We start from the raw sequence: 23,259 nt of genomic DNA on the forward strand, positions 1-23,259 counted from the left end.
CAGAAACTATGCTACTCAAGGCTTGTTTGGGTGATTTGGTCTTATCTAATTTGAATCTATATAGTATTTCTGTTACATTTTTGCAATTTATTTTACTTTGCAAGTTTTTTCCACCCTGGGATGCACAGTGCTGCATTTGTATAGTACAGTATTTCAACTTGTTCATTAGTTGTTCCAGGCAAGAGATACCCAAAGGAACCTAACTCTGGCTTTAACATTGATTCCTATGGGAACCCATGATTCTTTTAAAGTTGTTTCACTTAAAGTCACAATCCCAGAAACAGAACTACAACGTTAAGTGAGGAGCCACTGTAGAATGGAAGACAAATCAGCGATAACATTCTCCTGCCGTGGTGCAATGTGAAAATTAGCCCCACTGATGTCCCAAACTTGCTTCATAATTATCCACTGGAGAAGTTATTATATTGTACCAAGTTTACTTGGGGAAAAAAACATAAATGTGGACACGGGATAATAGAAGAAAGTGATGAAAAAAGTATAACAAAAATGTCATTGTAGGAAATCAAGGGGTACAGACAGTAAATAAATTTAGATGCATAATTACTAATTTAAATCTTACATCCATGCACACTTTGCATTGATATTTTTCCATTATAAATTCCTACATCCATATTTAAAATGGAAACTCTAGTCCCTCCACAGGTTGGAGGATTTAATTATCACATGAAAAGTTACTTCAGGATTAACAGTGGAAATGTGAAAACAGGATATCTGATTTTTAAAGATGAGGACCGAATTACATCTCTGTGCCTCATCCAATCTTTTGTATATTATACATAATCATAGGGCATACTCTGTACATAGTAGATTTGTTTCTTCATATTTGTGGAATTTTATACTTGTGCTAAAGTCAGTTTCTACGTTAGCTGGAGGATTATGTTTCACTTTGCGAAAGTGAGTGTATCATGAAGCAGGAAGATGGAGCAGAGTTTGTAAGTAACAAATTTGCTTTCAAAGAGGAAGGATAATTTATGCAAATATGAATGTTTGGTCTAGTGGGGACGAATTGAAATCTAGAGGAAGAGAGGTAAAAACTTGCTGTGGAAAGCAGTTTCTTAAAATACTTGTTCGTTCATGAGATGTGGCTTTTGCTGGAATGGTTGGCATTTATCACCCATCCTTAATTGCCCTCGAGAAGGCAATGGTGAGTTGCCTTCTTGAACCGCTGCAGTTCACATGGTGTAGGAATACCCAGAGTGCTGTTATGATGGAAATTTCAGGATTTTGCCCGAGTGGCAGTGAAGGAATAGTGTTTTTTAATTCCAACTCAGGATGCTGTGGAGGGGAGCTTAACAATAGTGGTACTTCTATGCAGTGGTACTCTTGTCCTTCTGAGTGGTAGAGGGCATGGGTCTGAAAAGGTGCTGTCAAAGGAGGCTTGCTAAGTTGCAGTAATGCACCTTGCAGATGGCACACACTGACACTATTGTGTGTTGAGGGAGAGAATGTTTAAGGTGGTGGATTGGATGGCAAATAAGCAGGCTACTTTATTGTCATCCCTGAGGGCAGTTAAGAATCAACCTCATTGCTGTGGGTCTGGAGTCATATATAGGCCAGACCAGGTAAGGACAGCAGATTTCCTTCCCTAAAAGACATTAGTGAACCAGATGGGTTTTTACAACAATGGTTTCATGGTCATCTTTAGATTTTTATTGAATTCAAATTTCACCATCTACCATGGTGGGATTTGAACTCAGATTTGAACCTACGGACATTTCCATGATCCGCCCCTTGCCCGCTCCAATTCCCATGGTGGGTGGAACAAGAAAATTCACCTCACAGACCCTGGGATTCTGGCATTCAAAAAAAAACTAACAAAATAGCAGAACTGAAAAAGAGTTGCACTTTAAAATAAATATACCAGGAGCCAGAGTCAAACCTCTGTCCTGAGAAGGTAGGGCTAATTGGAAGCAGTGCCAATACCATAAACAAATGATCCTGGATATGTGGTGAAATTTAGGAGAATGGAACTGACACAAAAAAAAGGTAAGAGTTTAAAAAAAAGAAAGACCAGAATGGGAACAGGATGAAAAAAGAAAATCAAAGGCAAGAGAAAAAGCAACTGACAATGTGTTTCTAAGGAAGGACAAAGATGAACAAGATGGATCCGGCCTTCCCACGTTTCCACTGAATACAGCAAAACAAGTTAGTACTCCAGATCTCTAACCTTCCATATGAGGCTGGTGGATCACAATCAACTTCACCTGAATTTTGGTCAGGGGGGTGGGGGCAGAGATGGGCAGGAGAAAAAAAAATTAACGGTCAACTTTTTCAGTTTTGTCAAGAATGTTCATTATTCAAACAGCCAAAATACCTTTGTTCATTGGACCCCAACATGTAGAAGACGTATCGTGATAACCTACCATTAGGCAAAATTGCATTACATTGTGAATTGGCTTTCTACGAGTTTAGCTTCGGCAACTGACCACAAACTAAACCTGGTATCCTTCATGGAAATTCGGACTGATCAACATGACTTGTGTTGATTGATAGACTGGAGCCCATAATCTAGTGCAATTTCAAAGCAGATATTTTTTGGTTGAGCCATTGGGGCAGCACAGTAGCACAGTGGTTAGCACTGCTGCTTCACAGCTCCAGGGATCTGGGTTCGATTCCCGGCTTGGGTCACTGTCTGTGTGGAGTTTGCACGTTCCCCCCATGTCTGCGTGGGTTTCCTCTGGGTACTCCAGGTTCCTCCCACATTCCAAAGATGCGTGGGTTAGGTTGATTGGCCATGCTAAAATTGCCCCTTAGTGTCCTGAGATGCATACGTTAGAGGGATTAGTGGGTAAATGTGTCGGGATATGGAGGTAGGGCCTGGGTGGGATGGTGATCGGTGATTGGTGCAGACTCAATGGGCCAAATGGCCTCTTTCTGCACTGTAGGATTTCTATGATTAAAATGAAGGCAGTTTCCACCCCATCATGTACTTTAAAGAAAAGCAGCAAAGTTCTTCCCAGAGTCCTAGTTGATATTTTCAGTTATCTGCCAGTCTAATGTTGCTGTGCGTGGGACCTTGCAGTGTGCAAATTGGGTGCCACATTTGCTACAATAATAACTGCACTCCCAAAGCATATTCAAGAGCTGCAGTGCACTTAGAATCATTTGGTAGCTGTGAAAGATGCTATATAAATTCAAAGCTTTCTTTGGCTTATGAAATCTCAACCAACAGAATATCAACATGTCTCCCTACTCACCTCACATTCCTTCACAGAGGAAACAGAAGCTTCTAATTTAATTACTGATAACACTGAATGGGTGTTTAGTGCACTTGGATGACACTTCTTGGACTATTTTAATAGAGTTGTTAAAAACATACACAATGGGACACTGTATTAATGCTTTCAGTAATTAGCAGCAACAGCTGTTATTTTTAATCTATAGGGGATTTCTCCAATATATCAAACATAAATATTCTATTAAATAATGAAAGTTGTTACATATTTGATGCCCAAGTTAATGCAGTTAAGGTATCCTACCACTTTGTGTTTTGGTCTATTGTGAGAAACGTCCATGCCATCTGTCCATGAATTATCATTCGGGGACTCGGAATGGTAGTCCATGATTTCCTCCTCTTGCTTAAGACTATCTGCTACTGTTTGGATGGCTTTTGTCCATTCTTCCCTGTAAGATCACAATTAAAGATCACCATTCCAAACCTTACTTGCATACCTAAGAGTAGCAAACAAGATAAATTACAGATGAAATATTCCCAAAACAATGCGTCTTCAATGCATTTAATCATCTTGGTTTTTTTTTGAAAACAAGAGGAACATTTAAATGTGTAACAGACTATGGAAGGGTGATCTTGAGTCCACCGTTCACGCGAGTGCCAGCGGGGGCTCAAGATCCGAAAGTCGCAGTTCTTGTCGGTGAGAACGTGATTACACACCTTCCCCACCCCACGCCAGCGACATAAGAACATAAGAACATAAGAAATAGGAGCAGAAGTAGGCCATCTGGCCCCTCGAGCCTGCCCCGCCATTCAATAAGATCATGGCTGATCTGTCGTGGCTCAGTTCCACCTTCCCGCCCTCTCCCCATAACCCTTAATCCCTTCTCTTATCAAAAACCCATCAACCCGCGTCTTAAAAATATTTAGCGAGGTAGCCTCCACCACTTCAACGGGCAGAGAATTCCAGAGATTCACCACCCTTTGAGTGAAGAAGTTCCTCCTCAACTCCGTTCTGAACCGCCCCCCCTTTATCTTGAGGCTGTGCCCCCTAGTCCTACTGTCTTTTTTGAGCGGGAAGAGTCTCTCCACCTCTATCCTATCCATCCCATTCATCATCTTATACGTCTCAATGAGATCTCCCCTCATTCTTCTAAACTCTAACGAGTACAAGCCTAGTTTATTCAGCCTCTCCTCATAGCTCAACCCCCTCAACTCCGGTATCAGCCTAGTAAACCTCCTCTGCACTCCCTCCAAGGCCAAAATATCCTTGCGCAGGTGCGGCGCCCAAAACTGCACACAGTACTCCAGCTGCGGCCTCACCAATGCCCTATACAGCTGCAGCAAGACCTCCCTACTTTTATATTCAATCCCCCTCGCTATGAAGGCCATCCGGTTCACATCATCCGGTTCACACTCATAACGGGCTGGATTTGAATAATCTTTGATATAATTAACCACCACCCACCCCTCCTCGCCAAAGGTTGACACCCCTGCTGTATATTGACACGTTGCCAATGTGACAGCACGTCAGCGCGGTTTACAACAAGTTCATGCCTAGATGTGAACCTGTCATGAGGATTCTCGCTGATAAGTATGGTTCCTGGGGAGGAGCATAGCCAGGCAGTGCCCTGGCCATGCCCCTTAGCACTGGTTGGCATTGCCAGGGTGATACTATGCTCATGCTAACCTGACAATGCCATCATGTGCTAAGGGGCGGGAGCCTCATGTGCGTGGCGGGGGGATACATTTAGATATTGTCGAGGCTGGGAGCGGACGGAGAAGCTGGGATTGCCAGCATGGGAGGGTGGGGGAGGTGGGCAATGACCAGGGGTTGTTGGGGAGAAGGGGCCGATGGGCAGAGGAGGGGGAGATGGTTGTAGGGAAGAGGCTGATGATCACCTGGGGATGATGTAGAGAAGTGTTGACTCCGATGGCCGGGGGGGGGTGTTTACTCAGGTTATGTTCTCCGGAGCATTGAACCTGGTGGCTGTGGCTGTGGTGAGTGACTGATTTAAAGTGAAAACCGCTTTTTTCCTGTACTTCCGGTTCTCGGGGCTTGTTAGAGTGTAGTTTACTTCCGTACCGGAAGTTAGGCCAGGGGATTGTCGTTAAGGGGGAGCGGGGGGTATAAAAAAGGGGTAGCAGTATAGAGCGGGCAGCGTCGGGAGCGGGCAGCGGAGTGAGTGGGAACTGAGTGAGAAGGGCTTTGGCTTGCTGGGCTTAGGCGAGGGCAGGCTTGGAGAAGGTGAGTGACAGATTTCTACCTTTGGGCACTTACAGGAGGTTGGGACATGGTAGGGAATATAGGGAGGAATGTAAGTTGCGTCCGGTGCCACATGTGGGAGTTCCTGGTGGTGTCACGGGTCCCCAAGGTACACATCTGCAGTAAATGTTTAGAACTGCAGCGATTGAGGGCCCGGGTCAGGCAACTCGAGGGGCGACTGGAAGATGCGTTTCTAGTTAGGGAGAATGAGGAGATAATGGCTGGGAAACATGAGCAGGAGGAGGTCTCAAGGGCGGAAGAGAAGGGAGGATGGACGACTGTTAGGAGGGGAAAGAGGAAGAAGAAGAGTAGTCAGTGTCCCCCGGCCTCCCCGGAGGCCCCCCAAGGTTCATCGGCAGGGGCACAGAAAAATAGGAAGGAAGGGGAGACTGACTTAGAGGGACGGAAAGGGTCTGGTAAGGTGATAGTGGTAGGGGATGGGAGGGTCCGAGGGATTGATAGGAGGTTCTGTGGGCAAGGGCGTGACTCCAGGATGGTGGTCTGCCTCCCTGGAGCAGGGGTAAAAGATATAATGGAAAGGGTAGAGGGAATTTTGAAAGGGGAGGGGACCCAGGCAGAGGTCATAGTACACGTAGGGGAAAGGGATATAGGAAGGAGGAGTAGGGGAGAGGTCCGTAGGCAATTTAGGGAGTTGGGGGCCAAACTAAAGAGCAGGACCTCTAGGGTGGCACTGTCTGGGTTGCTGCCCAGTATGAGCAGGGCTAAGAATGACGAGATCATGCAGTTGAATGCATGGTTGAGGGACTGGTGTAGGGTAGAGGGGTTTACTTATGTAGATCACTGGGAGGTGTTTCGGAGAGAAGGGCAACTGTACAGGAGGGGTGGGGAGGATTTGAACAGGAGGGGGACTAGTGTCTTAGCGGGGAGGTTAGCTGGGGTGTTCAGGAATGATTTAAACTAATAGGGAGGGGGGGTGGGGAGGTGGCTGGGAGAGAGACGGGTGAAAGGAAAATTATAAGGGAGAAGGTGGTTCCGAGGGACATTTGCGGGTTGAACTGTGTCTGTTTCAATGCTAGGAGTGTGGCAGGGAAAACGGATGAGCTTAGGGCCTTGATGTTTGTGAGGCAGTTGGATGTGGTGGCTGTAACGGAGACGTGGTTACGGGAAGGGCAGGACTGGCAGCTGAATGTTCCTGGGTACAGGTGTTTTACGTGTGACAGAGGAGGGTTGAAGAGAGGTGGAGGGGTGGCACTGTTAGTCAAGGAAAACATCACAGTAGTGCAGAGGGAGGGCGATATGGAAGAGATAGGGATTGAGTCGCTGTGGGTGGAGTTGAGGAATAAAAAGGGAGAGATCACACTGCTAGGGGTGTACTATAGGCCACCCAACAGCCCAAAGTCAGTGGAGGAGGGAATTTGCAGGGGCATTTTGGACAGGTGCAGAAAGAATAGAGTGGTTGTAGTGGGTGATTTTAATTTTCCCGGAGTGAATTGGAGGGGGCCTAGAGCTGGGGGTACGGAGGGAGAGGAGTTTGTGAAATGTGTTATGGAAGGGTCGCTAGAACAGTATGTAACTTTCCCGACTAGGGGAGGGGCTATACTGGATTTAGTGTTGGGAAACGAGCCGGGGCAGGTGGGTGAGGTAGAGGTAGGCGAACATGTGGCGAACAGTGACCACAAGTCCGTCTACTTTAGGATAAAAATGGAAAGGGACGAGTGCCGTCCAAGCGGAAGTGTACTGAACTGGGGAAAGGCGAGCTATGGCAGGATTAGGAGGGAGCTGCAGCAAACTGACTGGGAGGGACTGTTAGCTGGCAAGTCCACGGTTGGCAAGTGGGAGGCTTTTAGGGACAAAATGAAATGGTTGCAGGGGAGGTTTGTTCCGGTTAAGCGAAAGGATGGGAAAGGTAGGATTAGAGAGCCGTGGATTACGGGGGATATTGAAGACTTGGTTAGGAAGAAGAGGGAGGCGTATGTTAGGTCAAAACAAATGGGTACGGAGTGTGCGCTGGAGGAATATAGAGAGAGTAGGAGGGAGCTAAAAAGGGGAATTAGAAGGGCGAAGAGAGGGCATGAGATGGCTTTGGCCGGTAGGATTAAGGATAATCCTAAGGCATTTTATTCCTATATTAGAGGCAAGAGAGTAGTTAGAGGGAAAATTGGTCCTCTTAGGGACAAGAGTGGAGAGTTGTGTATTGAGTCGGAGGGAATGGGGGAGCTCCTGAATGAATACTTTGCGTCGGTATTCACGAAGGAGAGGGGTTTGGAATCGTGCGGTCTCTTGGAGGGAGCGGAGGTGCAGTTGCAGGATATAGTTATTACGAGAGAGGAAGTGCTAGGGCTTTTAGGTAGCGTAAGGACGGATAAAGCTCCGGGGCCTGATGGTATTTATCCCAGGCTGCTTAGGGAGGCGAAAGATGAAATTGCTGGGCCTCTGGCGCACATCTTTGTCTCTTCTTTGGACACAGGTGAGGTCCCAGAAGACTGGAGGGTAGCAAATGTGGTCCCGTTGTTCAAAAAAGGTAGTAAGGATAACCCTGGGAATTATAGGCCGGTGAGTTTGACGTCGGTGGTAGGGAAGTTAATGGAAAAAATACTTAGGGGTAGGATGTATGAGCATTTGGAGCGTTGCGATCTGATTAGGGATACGCAACATGGCTTTGTTAGAGGGAGGTCTTGCCTTACGAATCTGGTGGAATTCTTTGAGGAGGTGACAAAAACGGTTGACGATGGGAGAGCCGTTGATGTCATCTATATGGATTTCAGTAAGGCGTTTGACAAAGTCCCTCACGGTAGGCTGGTAGAAAAGGTTAAGGCGCATGGGATACGAGGCCAGGTAGCTAGGTGGATTGAGAACTGGTTGGGAAATAGGAGACAGAGGGTAGTTGTGGAGGGTACCTTGTCGGGCTGGAGGCCAGTGACCAGTGGTGTGCCGCAGGGCTCGGTACTGGGACCTCTCCTCTTTGTAGTCTACATAAATGACTTAGAAGAGGGAGTAGGTGGTGTGATCAGCAAGTTTGCTGATGACACCAAGATGGCAGGGTTGGCGGGTACAGAACTGGATTGTCAGGTGATACAACAGGATATAGATAGGTTGGTGCAGTGGGCAGATAGGTGGCAGATGGCATTTAATCCTGACAAATGCGAGGTGATGCATTTTGGAAGGAGTAATGCAGGGAGGAGCTATGTGATAAAAGGTAGGCCGATTAGGAGTATAGACGTACAGAGAGACCTGGGAGTGCAGGTCCACAAATCCATGAAGGTTGCGTCACAAGTGGAGAACGTTGTTAGGAAGGCTTATGGGATGTTAGCCTTTATAGGAAGGGGCTTAGAGTATAAAAGCTGCCGTCTAATGCTTCAGTTATACAGAACGTTGGTTAGACCGCATTTGGAGTACTGCGTCCAGTTCTGGTCACCTTATTACCGGAAGGACGTGGAGTCTCTGGAAAGGGTGCAGAGGAGGTTTACCAGGATGTTGCCTGGCATGGGGGGACTGGGTTACGAGGAGAGACTGAAGAGACTGGGGCTATTCTCCTTGGAAAGAAGGAGATTGAGAGGGGACATGATGGAGGTATATAAGATACTGAAGGGAATAGATAGAGTTAATAGTGAGAGACTGCTCCCTAGACTGGGTACGAACACAAGAGGTCATCACTTAAGGGTGAGGGGGGGGAGGTATAATTTGGAGGTAAGAGGAAGGTTCTTTACGCAGAGAGTTGTGGGGGTCTGGAATGCGCTACCGAGTAGGGTGGTGGAGGCAGGCACGTTGGACTCGTTTAAGATGCAGTTAGATAGGCACATGAGTGAAACGAGAATGGAGGGATATGGTAGGGGCTATTAAATAGGGTTAAACCTCGGGAGACACCGGAAGGGCAGGCTGTATGATTAATATGTTTTGTCTTTATTCCACAGGTGGAGGTCCACCTCGTGTCAAGCGAGGGGCATGCACACGGCGGGTCGTGCGTGGGCTGCTCTTGGAAGTCCAGGAGTGGCCTAGTACTTCATGTCGGTGTGTGTGCTTGATCCTGGACCGATAGACGGGCTCCACAACAGCTCAGTGACTAGCACTGCTAGCTGTGCAGATACATGGATTTGGGCCTGTGTCTGTGGGAGTTTGCGCATTCTCCCTGTGGTTGCGTGGGTTTCCTCCGGGCGCTCCGGTTTCCTCCCACACCCCAAAGATGTGCTCTTAGGCTAATTGGTTTCCACCAAATTGACACTATTTCTTCCCTGAATCTGACTGAGTAGGGTCCCATTTGTAGACATGCAGGGTAGAATAGGTGTAGGGCGATGCGGCGGCGCGGGCTCGTTGGGCCGAAGGGCCTGTTTCCCGTGCTGGGTTGTTCTTTATGATCAGAACGCCCTTTAAAGTTCTCTGTGCAGCCAGGTGTTGCAGCGTGTTAAGGATTCCCCCCCCCACCCCTTACATGTTGGCATGAATACCACCCTGCACTCCCCTCCCCCCCGATTCTTTTGGCAGACTGTGGAAAGATCTGAAGAGGAAACTGGCCTGTTTCTCCGGAGAGAATTATGCCTGCTTTCCTGCTGGATACAACAGTCTGCCATATTTTGATAAGAATTTGCCCAATATTTAGTTGAACTGTTCATCATAAAGCATCTTCTATTTCAGATAAAACGATAAGTAGCTAAACTGCGACCAATTCTATCGAATGCTTGGCTTTGTCCCCTAACTAAAACTAGTTTTTAGAACCTGAAGTTGCTATATCTTCTGCATCAAAGCTGCAATCAAAAATTGGTTTTAAAAAAAAAGCTCCCTACATTTCCAGGCCATTAGAGATTGGAACATTTTTCTGTCATAGTGATTAATGAGGTGAGATTTACAGCCACAATAAACGACTGCAGATTGTATATATCCCCTTCCAGGACTGAAGAAAATCGAGGCTGACACATCAATCCAGCACTGAAGAAGTGTTGCATTGTCATGTTTGGCATGAGACATTAAAATGAGGCCCTACTCAGGCAGACATATATATATAAAATCCAGCACTCTGTTGAAGAGCAGCAAGAGAGTTATCCTGGTCAATCGACATCACAAACACAAGTCGTTTGATGATTCCCACATTGCTGTTCCCGAAGTTTGGTAGATGCAAAATTGGCTGCCTTGCTGCAATAGTGACGACACTTCAAAAGGACTTAATTGGCTATAAAGCAGTAGGAGATGCCCAGTGGCTGTTGTCTTTCCTCTTTCAATGGGGGCTTGGTGCACAACAGCAGCCAGCCACAAACAATTCTGCAGCATTAAAAACATCAAATCTGAGGTAAAATAAAATATCTATCCCCCAATCCACGACTCCAGCAAGAGAAACACGTTTCTTCTTTTCTCCAGTTCTCCCTTATTATTTCAGACTGTTTTCCCATTACAATTTTTACTTTCTTGATTTCCACTCTTCTCTGTTCTTGCTTCCTTTCGTTTTCTTTATCTATCCAAATAATGAGGTCTTTTTTTGACTTCCTTCTCCAAAGTGCTGTGTCAGTTTCAACAGGAAATGCTTTCCCAAAACCAGTAAATGGCCAAACAGGTTAGGGGAAGGCACCTGGTACTCTTTCTTGTGGCAAGAAACCGTTACATTGAATGCTGGGCTCAGCTACTTTCCCTTTATCTAACTCAGTGGCTGCATGCCCATGTTTCAAAGAGTGCTGCTGTTGGGGATACGGCCACTAGCGTCACTAACAGCAACAGTTACTGGGGGAACAAACAAAAAACATCGAATCACTCTCTTGCAGCGCGAAAAGGATTAAAATATCAGCCTTCGGGTTCATAATGCAAGTCATTTTCACCTTTCCCCCTTATGTACATTTACATTGTTCGTACAACAGAGTGCATATAACTTTAGATCTGTAAACTGAACATTTCAACAATGCATCAGAGACAAAAGCTGAAAGTTAAATGGTAGAAGTTAATGACTAGAAAATTTGTAAGCAGTGTTATAAAAGGCTAGGATTGATTCATAGAAATTATAGCACAGTAGTGTCCATTCAGCCCATCAGATTCATACAAGAACTGGCATTTCAAGTGGAAATGATATTACGTCCTTTTTCTTCTCCTCCTCATATATTATTTTTAGCAAAAACTTAACTGATTCTCATTTGACTGAGTTGTTGTCACTCCACAATCAAGCCACAAAGTACATAATTTTCTGATAAAAATGTGAAAAAAATATTCTTGCAACTGTCCCCTTCCATTCCTCTAGTAATAGTTCTTTCATGACCAATGTGACCCTTTCAAAAACTTGAAACATCACTATTAGGCCTTACACCTTTCTGTCCCAGGAAAGACATCTTAATTTTTCAATGCCTTCATAATCTCATCAGTGTATAATTGAAGACCATATGGAGTTGCTTAAAATCCTTTCATAGAATCTTACTGTGCAGAAGGAGGCCATTCAACCCATCAAATCTGCACCGATCACAATCCCACCCAGGCCCTATCCCCATAACCACATGCACTTACCCTAGCTAGTCCCCCTGACACAAGGGGCAACTCAGCGCGGCCAATCCACCTAACTTGCACATTTTTGAACTGTGGGAGGAAACCCATACAGACACAGGGAGAATGTGCAATCTCCACACAGACTGTGACCCAACCCGGGAATTGAACCCGGGACCCTGGTGCTGAGAGGCAGTAATGCTAACCACTGTGCCATCACGCCGCCGCACAATCTAAAACTTTGATCTAAAATCATACAAGAAATGAAACGTAGCAAAGTTAGTCAATATTCTTGAAAGACATCAACTATATACTAATGGTGACATTAGACTTCAGCTTTCTTTAAAAATATTTCAGTAGCAAAATAACTTTTAAGAATGTGGAAGTAATACACTGGCCATGTATTATTAACTCATTTGCTTGTGTTAACATTTTTGTGCTGTTAAAAAAAAAAGCAACCTCCTCCTGCTGCTCAGTATTGTTTGCTGATAAACACACATCCTTTACTAAGACATACCGTTGCTCTGGGGTATCAACATGAAATGTTCGTTCAATTACTGTAGTCCACTGGAGACAGCGAATGATAAATGTGTTTGATTTTGGTCGCTCCGTCTTCATCAGTTGACATTCTAACGGAAAGATGAAATTAGCTTGAAAATGACATTTCTAAACATTGTACTTTCACTTGACTTCCACTGCCAGGCATCATTAATAAATACAACTCTGATAACAAGCCTCTCAGTTCCAATCTCCAACTCCACATTTCAACTGGCAGGAAGTTCAACCCAATGCTTCCCTCGTCCGTGGGAGCTGGGGAGCGGGCAACACAGGGAAATTCAGCCTTGATCAACTGGTACATCTGACCTGATCAAATCAACAGAAATACCCTCTGGCATGTGGAATGACATTCCAAACAAAAAACAGATCAAATGAAGGGGGGGAAAAAAAAACCGGAAAAACAGGATTTATATGTAAACAAACATCGAACAACCTGAATGACTTTTAGGTGCCAGCAATTTTATTAGATTTGCAGTTTAGTATACACAGAAAATTCTTTGGAAATGAAGGTTAAAGGGATAATATGGAATGAAAGAAAAAACTGGAAAAAAAAATGTTGGCAGCTAACACAGAAGGCCACAACAGGAGATGTTAAACTATATGATGGGCAGGCCTATATCTAAAAACTTCTCACTTTGCTGGCATTTTGTGGTTCATGTGACTTTGCCATTGTTTCAATCTTATCTTTGGCTGAATTTATGCCCTATGAACGTCAGCTCTGCCACGCCCCGAAAGCAGTTGTCTACATTTACCCCAAACCCTCCTCACTGCAATCAGCCAGTACTGACCTCAGCCTCTTCTATATTCCTCTCCATTTGCCCCATGAATAATGATGTTTAAAGTTTAACTTTATTTATTAGTGTCACAAGTAGGCTTACATTAACACTGCAATGCAGTTACTGTGAAAATCCTCCTAGTCGCCACATTCTGGCAGCTGTTCAGGTCCACTGAGGGAGAATTTAGCATGGTCAATGCAAACTAACCAGCATGTCTTTCAGACAGTGGGGGGAAACCAGAGCACCCAAAGGAAACCCACACAGACACAGAGAGAACGTTTAAACTCTGGGTCCCTGGCACAGTGAGGCAGCAGGAGTAAGCACTGTACCTCCCGGATTATGTGTTGGTAAATCTCTGGTGCCACACTAATGCCAAAAAGCAATGTCTTGTAGTGGTAAAATCTACAACAAGTGATAAAAGTGGCCACTTGAATCAGGTTGAGGCTCCAGCTGGTAGTACCCCCACTTAAAAGACTCATTTGGAAAATATCTTGGTTGTTGACAGCTCTTTAAACACTGGTCGCAGAGTGGGAATTGGGTGATGTTCTCTCACTACCACTTCATCCACCTGTTACACGTCAGCACAAAGTTTAATGTCACATTTGGTTTAGGCATGACCACAACAGGGTCCTTTAACTGGCTCAATGATGCCTCGATTGATCAGTTCCTCGAACATTGCTTCCACTGTTCCTCTCAGACGAAAGATGTTCTGTGTGCAGGCTGAGCTCTGGGCTTCACGTTCTTGTCAATGGTTAATCTTACTTTGTTGTTGTGTAACTTCCCATTTCCTTGAAACACTGGTCTAAACGCCTGCCTGAGCTTTATATAGGGTTTCAGAGAATGCACTTTCAATCTGACGTGTAACTGTCCCCCACACCAACACCCACCCCCCTCCCGCGCCCTCCGACACTCGGGCAGCTTCCCTGCTTAGTAGAAGCTTGCCATCTTTCTCGATCACTACAGATTCCGCTTCTCCTTTCCAAAAGCCCAGCTCTCACTTCTGGAAAGAAGCGTCCAATAATTTGAAGTGGGGTGTTAGATATGTAAGAATAAAGCTTTGAGGCACATTTTTGAGGTGTGTTCATTGTCTTCTGTTTCTCCCACAGTGCTCTCTTGGTGACATTATAGTCACTGCCTGAATTTACAATCCTGCTCACTTCACCAATCACTGGACCTTTGTCGTGGTAGACAGAAAACACATATCCCCGATTGCTATTTATGTCCTCGCTCTCTGCATCCTTGCTCTCTGCATCCTCTTCGGCTCATCTCACAATTGTGCTACTTTCATCTCTCCTTTGCGTGGTTTGACAGGTTTCCCCCTGTTCAGGCTTTACTATTGCACTCCTTGGCAAAATGCTCTTTACCCACACATTTTCCAAACATATCCCTCACGGTAGGGCAGCAGGTATCTTTTCCAAAGGTTCCCAAATTGTCACATTCCAAACACACACTCTCAGAATTTCACTGCTTACACTTCTGGATTCTGCTGTGCTATTCCATTATCTTCCACTTTTATCTTGCCAGTAGCAGAGATGGGAACCAGTGAAATTATCCATCTGCTGCCCCCAATACAGCTGCTATTTTCAAAATACCATCCAACATTAAGTTACCTTTTTCCAACAGCTTGCACTCCAACTTATCCAACTTGCAACATTGGAGTGCCTGACCCATTATCTGGTTATTCAAATTTGTTGCAAAATAGTTACATCCCTCCAATGCCTGGACCTCAAACGGGTCACAAATTCAGTTTCTGTTCCCCTTTCTTCTGTCTCAACTGACAGAAACAAGCCTTTGGAACGTGATGCTTAGCGTCGCCATGTAATCCTTCAAAAGATTTCATCACACATTCATAATCCACCTCTCCTCCTGCCTCAAGCAACATCTTGAAGCTTTCCCTCACCATCTGAACAACAATAAGGTCCATTGCTGGGCTTTATGTGTCAGATCAGCTGTCAGCATACACCTCAGACTCCTCCAGCCACGTTTTCCAGTTCATACTGACAGTACTGGCAGCATCCGCCAGATCAAACACCTCAATTCCCCAGGTGGCAGACATTACCAGCTCCAGCAAACGCCCACGACACAATCCTAAATATCTCAGTATTCATCTTTGTCACCAATGTCATATCTCAGGCTAAAGGAATAACATTCAGAGTCACAAATTTAGCTGCAAGTGTCACTTTGCTTAATCTGTTGGCTAACTTCTGGCCACGTACTATCTGATGCTGGTTGACCTGCATCAGTACGCAACATTTGCTACTGTACCCAAGTACCTAAAGGCATTTGGTTACCTTTATGACAATTACTTCACATTTGAGAAAAGTACAATCTAATCAAGGACAGTCAACACAGGTTTGTAAACGGCGTGTCATGCTTAATTATTTCCATTGAATTCTTGGAAAAATTAGAATATAAACAAAGAATGCACTGAATTTAGATTTTCAAAAACTGTTTGGCAAGGTGCCACAAAAGGGACTTGTCACATAAATTAAAGTTAATGATATTCAAGGATAAAGGAATGGCTGAAGGATAGAAAGCAGAGGCTACGACTAAATGAATGCTCTTGTACTGCCAAGATGTACAGGGGCGTGCCCATGGATGTTGTGTCGGAACCTCTCTTGTTCACAGATAAACAAATGACTTGCACAACGGCAATAATGATATTCAATTTCACTCATCTTAAACTGTGGGAAAAATTGCAGGAGATCACAAGATGTGTCAGGCAGAGTAGGGAATTTGGCAGAAGAGTGCCAAATACAATTCAATGCACGTAGGCAGAAGCCGTACTTTTCCAGGGGTGAGCATGGGGCTAAGACTACTCTCCCCAACCCCTCTCCCCCCCACCCCACTGACTATCCTGTCTACCACTGCACCCACCCTGACTACCCCAACACCCAATGCTCCTGCCTACCCCCCCCCCAAGTATCTCCCTCAACCTATGACTATCCCCCCGACCCCGTCACCCACCCACCCTGACTATCTGCCCAGTCCCTTACCCAACACCCCCCCCGCTCCTGACTATCCCCCACCTCCTCATCTCCACTATCTGCCCACTCCCTTACCCAACCCTTCCTGACTATCCCCCAACCCCCTCAAATCACCTTTCGACTATCCGCCCAGTTCCTTACCCAACCATCCGAGTATTCCCCACCCCCCCGACAATCCTCCACCCCCTCATCCTGATGATCTGCCCACTCCCTTACCCAACCCTTCCCAACTATCCTCCCCACCCACTTACCTACATCTTGACTATCACCCGATCTTTTCACCCATCCCCCGACTATCCCCCAATCCCACACCCACCTCCTCACCCCCTTGACTATCTTCCCCACCTCCTTACCCCCTCCTATCACAACCCAACCATCTCTCCACTGACTACAGTCCTCCCCTCTGACTATCCCTCACCTAACTCTCCGAGTATCCCAAGGCCCCAAAGCTCTGGAAATCCCACCCTACATCTCATCACCTGTCAGCAAACTTTGACCATCTGATTGACTATCTCCTCGTGACTCTGTGTCAAATTTTATTCCATACTGCTTCTGTAAAGCCCTTTGGGAAATTGTTTTCTATAAATGAGGGGCATGACTATGGGGTAAGCGGTGCCATTTGTCCTTCCTTTCCAACATCTATGACTTTGAATGATAATATTTGAATAAATGTCACTGTGCATCTTGACCACGCCAAGATCAATGGAAGGTCGTCATGTCCCTTAAAGGGGGCGGGGGGGGGGGGGGAGGGGGGGTGCGGTAAAGCTGGTTTTAACAGCACGTGGCATCTGGTTTAATGAGGATTGGAAATAGACCTATTACTAGGGGACGACTGAACTAAAAAAAAGGGCTATGGTAGCAAATACAACAAAACTTGAAAAAATCCATGCAAAAAAGAAGAAAAGCGTTAAAATGACTGTACATTAAAGTAAGGTGAAATATGCCTTTCAGTTTATTTGTGAACTATACGCACAGTTGACAGAAGGAAATAAAGCAAGATTGATATCTTACTTCAACTACAAAATCAATCTCTTTCCTTGCATGCAGGTTTGCAGTTTGCTGATGTGGCAGTCTACAGATGCAAACAAGATAAACAAGAATTCTATCTACTAATAACCATTACAAATCAAGAGTGTCATACAGGAAACCTTTGTCGCATGGAACAATATGCTGCCTAATTAGCCATTTCTATCATTATAACCACATTATTAGATCATACGCTAACTTCAAGTCTTTTGGCTAACAAGAACCACAAATGCTGCACGAACACCAATATTCTGATTCAAAACAGAACTCAACACACGGTTATTTTGCTATACACTGACAGTTAAGAATAACCAATTTTTTTCTAGTATTGTCACCAGTTTTACAATGGTCAGGACAAAGCACGCAAGGTACAAACAGTAGCCATTTAAGGCAATGACTTTCAAACTTTTCCAAGAAGGGTCCCGTGCTAACACACTCCCAGGCACCTGCTCTTGGGAATCCTTCTATTTTTAACATAACCAAAGAGCCCACGTCACAGGTATACGTCACACAGGCCATTCATTTTTCCCTGGTGGAGTCCAAGGTGACGTTTAGCTCCCTTTCTTTGTCCGACTCTTAGCCGACTAGCGAAAGCTAAGCAAATCTGCCAATATAATTTCAAACCCTCATGAAATTAGTCTTTTTCAATCCAAGTGCGAGTTCCCAACTGGGTGGTGAAGCATAAAGGCTTCTGGCCTTCAGCTGCTCCATCTTTCCCAGATCCCAGCAAACTGCCTATCTGAGTGTTTCAGAATTATCTTAGAAACATTTCCACCTCAAAGTTCACTTTAATGGCAACATGAATCACACAGGCCTCGTATCCAGGTAGAAAATGTTGCTTAACTACTCATGAGACCACAACCCTCTTTAATCCTGAAGTAAATGGACAGTTTAAAGCATAACTATTTACAATCCAACATTCTCAACACCGCCTTGGGACTTGAGACCAGCAGTATACCCATTGTAAACATAGATGCTGCTGTCATTGCCTTCAAGTGTGAACACCTTATACCTTTGTTCCAGCAAAACAATTCGGGCTTTCATTTTCAGCAGCCATGTCACCTAATCGGTTGCCAGGTAGACTTTAGAACAGGTCACATGACTCTCTTCATTTTACCTTAAATTTAGAGACAAAATCTCAAAACATAACAATCTTATCGGTCTCACAATTGTAACACCTGAAAGCCACCAGAAGTACCTCTAGCCCCTGTACCATGTAAGATGAGGCCACTCAGATAGTCATGCATACTTTCAGAATGTTGCAATCGGTAAATGGGAGACTATTTTTAACAGAATTGAGATCATGAGGTAGAACTTGCCTTTCGATATTACAAACTGAAACTAATACAAACAAATTGACCTGTGGACAGCTTCATTCAGTGATCTGTTTTTCTTTGAATATTTTACATTTTCAAATACTGAGGAGGGAAAGATGAGAACGAAAGGTTAGGTCATACGTACGTGCTACAGAGAAGTTATTCAAAGGTGTCTCCAGTTGGTCTACATCTTGTGGCCTCTCTTTATAACCAATAAACGTACCATCAGTCTTCAACAAAAAATACCTGGGCCTCCATGTTTTTATGTATTCTCCTGGAAATACAGAAAAGCAGAATCATAATGAACATCAACCACAAAGAACATGCTCAAAACAGGCAATCCTTGAATCTCCATGGTTTGACTTGCACAGGTCTCAGAGATATTTTAAAATATGTACAATGGCCTCAAATCCACAGCTTAGGAGGGGCTGAGAAAGGCCTTCCACAATCTTCTCTGGTAAACCCACTAAATATAGAACCACAGAACCCTACAGTGCAGAAAGAGGCCCTTCAGCCCATCAGGTCTGCGCCGAACACAATCCCACCCAGGCCCTACCCCCACATCCCCACACATTATACCCACTAATCCCTCGAACCTACGCATCCCTGGACACTAAGGGGCAATTTCTTAGCATGGCCAATCAACCTAACCCGCACATCTTTGGACTGTGGGAGGAAACCAGAGTACCCAGAGGAAACCCATGCAGACACGAGGAGAATGTGCAAACTCCACACAGACAGTGACCGGAGTCGGGAATCGAACCCAGGACCCTGGAGCTGTGAAGCAGCAGTGCTAACCACTGTGCTATTGTGCCGCCCAAATATAGCGGGTATCAGAGAGGCCCTGTCATTCAAATACGATTGGTGGGCTGGGGGCACATCTGGGACTCTCTTCACAAAGAGAATGGAAATCCCTGCCTAAGGATCTTGGATGTGACCACATTATAACAATTAAATAAAACTTTATTCTTCGAGTCTCCAGGCCAGAACAGTGACCAGCACATTAATCCATCCTTAAATGAAGTACAGCTACTGTGTTTAGTTCCTATACAGTTCGTTCAAAACTAATTCAATACCAATTGCTTAATTTTAGCATTTCACAATGAGTAAGTTTTGGAAAATAAATCTTTCGAACCCATCATGAATAGTCTAGATAAACATCCCAGCAAATTAGTGGCCTTGTGACTTTTCATTTCTAAATGACTGAATCCCATTTTAGCAGCACAGTGTTTAACACTGCTGCCTCACAGCACCAGGGATCGATTCCAGCCTTGGTTGACTGTCTGTTTGCACATTCTACTAGCGTCTGCATGGGTTTCCTCCGGGTGCTCCGCTTTCCTCCCGCAGTCCAAAGGTGAGCAGGTTAGGTGGATTGGCCATGCTAAATTGCCCCTTAAATGACCCAAGAAGTATAGGTTAGGGGGAACTAGCGGGGTAAATACATGGGGTTACGGAGATAGGGCCTGGGTAAGACGCTCTGTTGGAGAATTGGTAGAGACTCAATGGGCCAAATGGCCTCCTTCTGCACTGTAGAGATTCTACCAATTTAAATTCTGTTGGCTAAAAACGGCACCCGGTATTTCACTAACATCTGACGTAACCACATAAAAATGGGTCAGTCACTAGATTTCACAGCATAAGCAAACTGCTGCAGAGAATGCAAATCCCAAAGATGCATTTTAACACCCTCTCCAACACCCCAGAGCTATGTCCCTCTATATTTCAAAGGGACATCTCTCTCCTCTCTCCTCAATGGCAAGGGCAGGTAAGTGACATTCCAAGTCCCTGCCACCGTCACGCTCAGGCTGGCCATTATAAAAGTACAGGCCTGTGCTCACTCACTATTGTTTTCCCCTTTCCCTTCCATTTCAGGAAATGAATGGCCTCCAGATGGTACCCTGTCACATGGATGTAATACTGCACTCTTGCCACTCTGTGGCACAGCACGTTAGAACATCAATGCACTCCATCAATGCCATCGCGCGAATATTAAAACGTAACTTCATATTGACTACCGGTTTGATTATTTTTTAAAAATACGTGCGATGAGTTTAGATGGTCTCAAATTAGGTCCCAGCAATTTCACAACTTCGTGGTAAAGTGTCAGATTCCCCAGGCCCAAGTACAAGAAGCAGTTTCAGGCTTTTTAAACGCTGCTGTTAGGGCGGTCTGTAATTATTAATACAGTATTATTCAGCAACAAAAAGATTTGTCATTACAGGAAGAGAGTTAATTCTCGAGGGCACCTTCATTCACAAACAGCACAGTCGATACACTATTCCTTCAATCACAGCCAGATGTCCCACTGCTACTTTAATGTCGTGAGTCAACTGTAAAAATGAAGAAAGTGCTTGAACAACAGATATTCCTTGGAAGCAATTCCTCGACTGAACCTACTCATTCTTAGGTGTGGGTGTTACTGTGTGTGTGTGTGGGTGTTACTGTGTGTGTGTGTGTGTGTGTGTGTGTGTGTGTGTGTGTGTGTGTGTGTGTGTCAGTCAAGCACCCCAGACATTCTCTCTTCCACCTTCTTCCATCGGGAAAAGATACAAAAGTCTGAAAACATGTATCAATCAACTCAAAAACAGCTTTCTCCCTGCTGTCATCAGACTTTTGAATGGACCGACCTTGCACTATGTCGATCTTTCTCTACACCCTCATTATGACTGTAACATTCTGCACTCTCTCCTTTTCTTCCCTATGAATGGTATGCTTTGCCTTTATGGCACACCAGAAACAATATTTTTCACTGTATACTAATCATAAATCAAATCCAAATACTGACAAGAAGCGTATTTATTATTTATCCCTCACAGACCTGAGAAGATGGTGGGTCTTCATACAACGGAGTTGCTTGCTAAGCCATGTCTGAGGGCAATGAAACGTCAGCCATGTTGGTGTGAAACTGGAGTCATTGACAAGCCAGACAGGGTGAGAACAGCAGATTTCCTTTCTTAGTAAGGGCACAAGTGACCTCTGGGCTTTTATTGACCATCCAGCTGATTTCTGGTCATTTTTGTTGATATCAACTTTTTAAAATCAGTAAATCCGTTGAAAAAAAGCAGAAATAAAATCCTCAAACCGTCACTGCAGATTTTGGCCTTGCATTTAACGTAATACAAGTTCTGCACCACCATAACGCCATTATTTAGAGGATGTACCAAGGGAAGGCAAGGCATTTCCTCTAGGGAAAGCTGTATGGATATGGAGCGGTCTGGCAGCAGGTGGACTGGCCATGCTAAATTGTCCCTTGGTGTCCCACGATATGAAAGCTCGGGGGATTAGCAGGACAAATACACAGGGTTATGAGGTGGGGAAGGGCCTGGGTGGAATGCTCTGTTGGAAAGTCAATGCAGACTTGATGGACTGAATGACCTCTGCCTGCACTGTAGGGACTCTAGGTGTTTCCCCTGTACAAATCCCAAAAGCTGGCACTGGCATCGGTTTGGGAACTGTTAGAAACACCTCCTCAGTTGGTTTAGTCAATGATGTAATGAAAAGATAAGTTATTGCAACTTACTGATGGGGATGAAGGTAGATATAGAAAGATATGACTTGCATTTATACAGCAGCTTCATGACTACAGGATGGCCCAGCATGCTTGACAGCCAATTAAGTATGTTCTTGGGAGACTGTAGTCACTATTGTAACACAGTAGTCATGGGCAGGGAAGAGAAAGTAATTGAAAATGTGGACAGAAAGTAAGTGTGCACACAAAAACACACTGATGGGAAACCAAAGAAATTAAAACATCAAGAAATATATATCGATTGGAAACTAGAAACATCACTTGACTCTATGTTTGCGCAATTTATTTTTCATGTTGTTCAGATATTGATTTTTCAAATGCGTAGTTAATAATGCAGCTAAGGACTGGGAAATTCTGCAATGCTGCTCAGAATAAATATAACAATTAGAAGGTTATTTTTCTTAGAGATTGGGCAATGTTTTTAAAGACATAATCCTGTGTCAAATGACAAATTTATAACCACTGCTTATTAATTTGATTTAATTAAGATCATACATCAAGTGTTTCAGTCTACAAAGATACATCGGAAATAATTTCCAGGATAAAGGCAAAAAATGCAGGAAGTGCACAAGTTATTCATCATCTGTACAGAGAAACGACAAGTTTACAGGAGCATAATAACTCAGTTTCTAAGTTTGATCTTTCAAACTGATACGAACCAAGAATAGGGTGAAAATTCAACAAGGTTTTTCAGTTTTTGAAGCGTAATCCAATCACTGATGTAATGAAAAGATAAGTTATCGCAACTTACTGATAGGGATGGAAATAGATATAGCAAGATATGACTTGCATTTATACAGCAGCTTCATGACTAGAGGGTGGCCCAGCAACTTAACAGCCAATTAAATATGGTTTTGAATTGTAGTCACTGTTATAACACAGTAGTCATTTTTTGCACAGCAAGGTCACACAAGTAATAAATGTATTAGTGACCGGAAAACCTGTTCTATTTTAACCGTTAAATAATTGCTGTTCCTCAAAACAGAGCCATGGGATATTTTATGTCCATCCGAGAAACAGGGTATATCCATTGCCCGTTGAGATTCAATGGAATTACCGTCACTGAATACCCCACTATTAACATCCTGGAGGTTACCAGTAACCAGAAACTGACTGGACCAGCCATGTAAATACTGTGGTGATAAGAGCAGGGCAGAGACATGGAGTTCTGTGGCAAGTAACTCACCTCTGACTCTCCAA

The 23,259-nt window shown here is 44.4% G+C and overlaps 1 protein-coding gene across 6 annotated transcripts in view; it reads right to left on the reverse strand.

Moving 5' to 3' along the window:
- Nucleotides 1-23,259, reverse strand: part of akt1 (AKT serine/threonine kinase 1) — a 122,398-nt gene that overhangs the window by 20,985 nt on the left and 78,154 nt on the right. For all 6 annotated transcript variants that reach the window (XM_080202609.1, XM_080202612.1, XM_080202614.1 and 3 more), the window contains 3 exons: nucleotides 18,676-18,804; nucleotides 12,385-12,496; nucleotides 3,501-3,645 (listed from right to left, as the gene is read on the reverse strand). In XM_080202609.1, the coding sequence (XP_080058735.1) occupies nucleotides 3,501-3,645; nucleotides 12,385-12,496; nucleotides 18,676-18,804 (386 nt within the window). The remainder of the gene's footprint in view (nucleotides 1-3,500; nucleotides 3,646-12,384; nucleotides 12,497-18,675; nucleotides 18,805-23,259) is intronic.

Source organism: Carcharhinus amblyrhynchos, chromosome 14 (genome assembly GCF_965287045.1).
Source record: "Carcharhinus amblyrhynchos chromosome 14, sCarAmb.v2.hapA, whole genome shotgun sequence".
Lineage (NCBI taxonomy): Eukaryota > Metazoa > Chordata > Chondrichthyes > Carcharhiniformes > Carcharhinidae > Carcharhinus > Carcharhinus amblyrhynchos.